General features: G+C 32.4%; 1 protein-coding gene across 2 annotated transcripts; it reads left to right on the top strand.

The window, feature by feature from the left end:
- Nucleotides 1-500: 500 nt before the first annotated feature.
- On the top strand, nucleotides 501-5,393 carry LOC139111988 (PHAF1 protein CG7083). Of its 2 annotated transcripts, none has more exons than XM_070672711.1 (8): nucleotides 501-792; nucleotides 1,407-1,489; nucleotides 1,647-1,874; nucleotides 2,035-2,244; nucleotides 2,339-2,488; nucleotides 2,650-2,814; nucleotides 2,905-3,081; nucleotides 3,176-5,393. In XM_070672711.1, the coding sequence occupies exons 1-8, from the start codon at nucleotides 729-731 to the stop codon at nucleotides 3,371-3,373; spliced, it is 1,275 nt and encodes a 424-aa protein (XP_070528812.1). In that variant the 5' UTR covers nucleotides 501-728; the 3' UTR covers nucleotides 3,374-5,393. The 2 variants fall into 2 exon arrangements, with proteins under 2 accessions (XP_070528812.1, XP_070528813.1); XM_070672712.1 differs by lacking the exon at nucleotides 501-792 and adding an exon at nucleotides 803-1,098.
- The last annotated feature ends 3 nt before the right edge of the window (nucleotides 5,394-5,396 follow it).

Genomic DNA, 5,396 nt, shown 5'->3' with positions numbered 1-5,396 from the left:
CAACGCCATCTTTGAGTGGAACGTCAGCAGACCGCTCTGAACTCGGCTCGGCCGAGTATCGTTCCGTTCCCAACGTGACGATATTATTCGATTATTCGACTTCCCCCTACCCGTGAAAGTTTTATCCAAGCTTCGATTCCCGGAACAATTCACAACGCATACTCTTATGGCCGTTATATACCGCGAAAATTATCGATAAATATAAAATACTTGTAAAAAAAAAAAAAAAAAACACTTGCAAAAACGCGTTTTCGGCCAGGCGCGCGGTAAAACTTTTTTTTATCTTTGATATCACTGGAATATAATATAACAAAATAGAAAAGATTTCAATCAAACTACAGTAATTGTCATAATTGCCAATTAAGCAGAACACGACTGCTTGCAAAATTTTTATTCGTATATTTATCATTTTTATTGTGTGAACTTGCCATAATCGCGCCCGCGAGCGCGATCTCGCGCTCATCTACGTGACCGTATACCCCGCGGTCGCGCATCAGCTGTTCGATGACAGTTTGCCAACCGTAGAGGAGTCGCATCGCAAGCGCTGCGAGGTGGTGCGTGAATCTGTTGTTTGGGATGTGATAGCAATATGGCTATCTGGTGATTAGCAGTCGTGCGAGCGGACAAAGAAGCAGCGCAGTTCTTATGATAATAGGCACCGTTCACCCTCGCGGCGCACCGTCCTTCCGTTGAGCGTGGCTAGCTTGGAGGAGAACACGGAGAACAGGATGCTGGAGCTTGAGGTGGTGCCCGAGAGGTCCCTCGGATGCGAGCAGTGGGAATTTATTTTGGGCAAGTGACGAAACGCAAGCGCATAGACGCACCGCGAACAACGAGCGTGCGTTGTTATGATTGCGCGACATGCAAACCGAAGCTCCTTTCTCCTCTCGCCCTTCCTCTCCTTCGGCTTTTCGCGATCGAATCGAGTCGTTGAAGATAAGAATGGATGGCCGTAATCTGCCTCCACTTTGTCCCACGGCAGCTACCCTCATATCCTTACGTTGTCTCGTTATCATCGTCACGTTCCACCTGAACATGACGCTTCAACGAACGAAAACAAACACCAGCGTTTCTTCCCCATTTCCTTTGCTGCAATACGTATGTACATACGTTATAACGCAATTCTTTTAAATAAATAAATGTAACTGCGTATGCGAGTGTAAAAATAGATATCGAAGTTCGCAGATCAACATTGGTGGGAGTACAAGCAATTAATTTTATTTGCAAAAATTAATTATAAACAAACTAACTATTTAACTCTGTTAATTAAATATTTTTATCTGTTTAGTAAAAGCTATTTCGTTATCTTGATTCTAAATTTTTGTACTCTCATTCGAAATGTCAAGGAAAAATGCACAAGTCTAAATTTGTTTTGAGAATTGAATATTAAGTTTGTTATATTGCAGGTATGCACTTTTCTCAGTCAGTATCAATAATACAGTCTCAAGTTGGTGTTATACGAGGAGTTCAAGTACTTTACAGTGACACTGTAAGTATAATTAATTCCTACATTAGCATGATAATTACACATACAAACTAATTTTTTTTTTTTTTTTTTCTTAATAAACAAGTACATACATGCATCACATACATACATAAAATTTATATAAATGATATAATACATAAAGTATTGTGCATGTTTGCAGAATCCATTAGATGTAGATCTAGTAATAAATTTACCTCACGATGGCATTCGGCTTATATTCGATCCTGTTGTACAAAGGCTTAAGATAATTGAGATTTATAACATGAAGTTAGTGAAACTGAAATATTGCGGCTTGCCATTTAACTCACCAGAAGTGCTACCATCGATTGAGCAGATAGAGCATTCTTTTGGCGCAACTCATCCCGGAGTTTACGACAGTGAGAAACAAGTACGTTATCTCGGTTTTTTTTTTTTTTTTTTTTTTTTTTTTTTTTTTTTTAAATATAAATTTGAATATATATGTACAATTAATAAAGAATTTATTGATAAGAATAATTATTAAAAAAAATTTATGACTTGTGCAATAAAATTGTGTTAATAAATTGCAGGTGTTTGTATTGAATTTTCGAGGACTATCGTTTTATTTCCCAATTGATTCGAAATTCCAACCTGGCTATGCCCATGGTTTAGGTTCCTTACAGTTTCCTAATGGAACTTCTCCTCTCGTTGCAAAAACAGCAATTTACGTTGGAAATATGCCAGCTGGTGGTAGCAGCGAAGAACATGGTTCCAAAACACCACCGCCACCTTTACCATTGGTAATTATATTTTCAGATTTTATTTATTCCACCATGATCCAAAAAAATACGAAATTATTAGACTAATAATGTATACCATTATATCTTTAAACAGGCGTGTTATCATAACAACTTGTATTTGGAGAAAGCTGATATTATTCGAGACAAAACACGTACTCGAGGACTCAAATTACATCTTTTCACAGAAGGTAGTTCTGGATCGAGAGCTTTGTTGGAACCAAAAAAGCGATGTCTAACCAAAGAGGTTGTCGATATATTTTTTATTGAAGATTAATATGAGAAAATCTAATAAATATTTAAACTAAAGATGTGAAACATACAGTTCGTGGGATCGTTGAAAAACTTTGCGATTATAGAAAATAATTTTTATTTTATTTTTGACTTTATTGTCTAATTTAATTTCAGGTATTATTCGGTGATACCTGCGAGGACGTTTTAAGCGCGCTTGGTGCTCCGTCTAGAGTATTCTACAAAGCTGAGGATAAAATGCGTATCCATAGTCCTCATGCGCACAAACGAGATAAAACAAGGCGGTCAGACTTTTTTTATAATTATTTTACTTTAGGTTTGGTAAGTTCTTTCATTTTGCGAAATATCAGCTTATTTTTACAAATCGATACGATATCAGACTCTTTACATTTGACATGTTATTCTTTTCAGGATATCTTGTTCAACGCTAAAACTCAATGTATAAAAAAATTTGTACTTCACACGAATTATCCAGGACATTATAATTTTAATATGTATCACCGTTGTGAATTCTCGTTAACTCTGCCACCGGAAAATAATTCCACAGAATCGGGAAAATTAATTGATGTTTCTCCCTCTCCCGTTACAGTAAAATCTTTTAATTATTTATATACATATATGATATTCAATATATTACTATTAATATTAATATCTAATTAATATTAAATTTTTTATCTTGTAGATCACTGCCTATACAAAATGGGATAGAGTGAGTGAACAATTAAAGGCAAGCGTGCGACCTGTGGTTTTAAACCGCGCGTCTTCGACAAACACAACTAATCCGTTCGGTTGTACGTTTTGTTACGGCATACGAGACGCAATTGTTGAAGTTATGGCAAATCAACATATCGCAAGTGTAACTTTATACAGAACTGCGTGACGTTGATAATTCGCACGATGTAAAGCATTGCATAGTGTGATTCACGAAGAACAGTTAAAAATTAGCAATTATTTTAGCTAAACATTCAAAATCTTAAATTTACCAATTGTAAAAGCGCTGTCGAGAGCAATGGGTTCTGAGCTTTTTTAAACATTTTATTCTTCAACTAAACTTTTTTTTTCCGATGTAAGGTTTACCTGTTCGACATTCAAAGGTAGGATGACGTTAAATAAAAATGGCTCATTAGACATAAATTCTTTCAAACGCCTATTGTTTTTGAGATGAGGAAACAAACATGCAGGTTTTTTTTACGTGAAGGATTCAAAAATCTTTCTTTTGAAAGTGACCCAGGGTAGCGCGAGATTTTTACCTGCTCCTGCCTTCAACGCACTTTGAAAGGGTTTTCAACGAATAATTTCCGAATTAAACTTACTGGTTCGAAAATTAAAAACGTACATTATTTTAGTTTGGATCCATAATTTCACAGAGAGGGTAATATACCAATTATTTTAGATTACAAGAATAATAAATAAGTGTTACGTAAAGTGTGAATATTAAGACGACTATATACGGTGATCGTATAAAATATGTATAAAATTCAGGAACAAAAATATGTGGAAAGTAAAAAAAAAAGGTATATCACTTTAAGATTTATGTAATCAGGTACATAAAATTAATTTCTTCTGTCGAAGCCTCGTCTCGCAGCTATGGATACTTGAGTCAAGTTATTTTTATCTTAGTACAAATGTTATGATTTTTATTTTATGACGTCTTAATTTTTCACGTTAATCTTTACGCAACGTTAGAATTAGCTGGAACACAGCTATTGTAATATGATACATAAAACACTATTATATTCTCAAAAGTACCATCTTTTTTTCTACATATAGAATTAAAAAGCATAAGTTTATCGTATTACATAAGTTTACATATCTGTACAAATAATCATATGTAAGTTCGATAATTCTAAGGAACACGCGGAGAAACTCATAATATTGAAAATTTTCATAGCAAGCTCTTAAAAAAATTTTTAACAAGATATAATGGTTCTTCCCGACAAAGAAGAATCCTTATAGTAACCGCTAGTAGTGAGGATCAAATATATCTAAGCGTAAAATTAAAATTATCATAATTAAAAAAGATAAAACTTTTTGTTAATTTTAGTCTCAAGTTATAACATTTTTCATCTTTACTTATTTATATATATCTCACTATTAATGTTATTTTATTTTATTATATTACAAAAAAAAAAAAAAGTTGACTGTATTATACAAAGTATGTCATTTAAAGAATCTGTAGCTGGAAAAAAGGTGACATTAATTTAAGACAAGTTGTGACAAGTTTTATCTTACAAATTCTGTTAGAAAAAAAAGCAAAAAAAAAATCTATATGTTATTGCATTATTAAAATATTAAGATACTAGTAATTTTGCTTAACAAGATTTAATTATTTTTATTTGGGAATTATAGAAGCTCTAACTTAACGATAATCTTTCGTAATAACATTAGTTATTATAATTGTATAATAATTAATATTAACGTTTAATTTTTTGTTATAATATTAATTGTTATAACAGTGACAACAATTAATATATATAATAATGAAAATTATTATTATCTGCAAAAAGTTTCATTAAAAAATTAAGGAGACAAGAAAAAAATTGCATAAATTTTTATAGGAGCTATAATCTTTTTAATCAATTATAACGATTGTTATTAATAATCTTAGCGTATAATATATTACCCTTAGATGAAGTAAGAAAATAAATCGACTCTCAATTTTCGTATAAGTGGCAAATTTTTTAACATGAGTGCAAAGAAAAAAAAATAATAATAATACGTATGAGAGATTGGCGAGGAAAATCGAAATTATGTATACTCTGATTACCGTGTTCTCTTTCATTAATAAAATTACGGATTCTAATCCAGCACAAATGTCATCTGAGTGACAAAAAAGAAAAAAGGAAAGAAAATAGAAATAACAATATATTATGTAACATAATAAAACTATTTGTTGTATCTAT

Source organism: Cardiocondyla obscurior, linkage group LG26 (genome assembly GCF_019399895.1).
Source record: "Cardiocondyla obscurior isolate alpha-2009 linkage group LG26, Cobs3.1, whole genome shotgun sequence".
Lineage (NCBI taxonomy): Eukaryota > Metazoa > Arthropoda > Insecta > Hymenoptera > Formicidae > Cardiocondyla > Cardiocondyla obscurior.
This window is presented reverse-complemented; position numbering and strand designations above follow the sequence as displayed.

Bases quoted from the DNA above. Each gene is read 5' to 3' on its own strand.
- LOC139111988 (XM_070672711.1), top strand. From the start codon at position 729: ATGCTGGAGCTTGAGGTGGTGCCCGAGAGGTCCCTCGGATGCGAGCAG. The intron at 793-1,406 runs GCAAGTGACGAA...GTTATATTGCAG, and splicing joins GCAGTGGGAATTTATTTTGG to GTATGCACTTTTCTCAGTCA. The intron at 1,875-2,034 runs GTACGTTATCTC...AATAAATTGCAG, and splicing joins TTTACGACAGTGAGAAACAA to GTGTTTGTATTGAATTTTCG.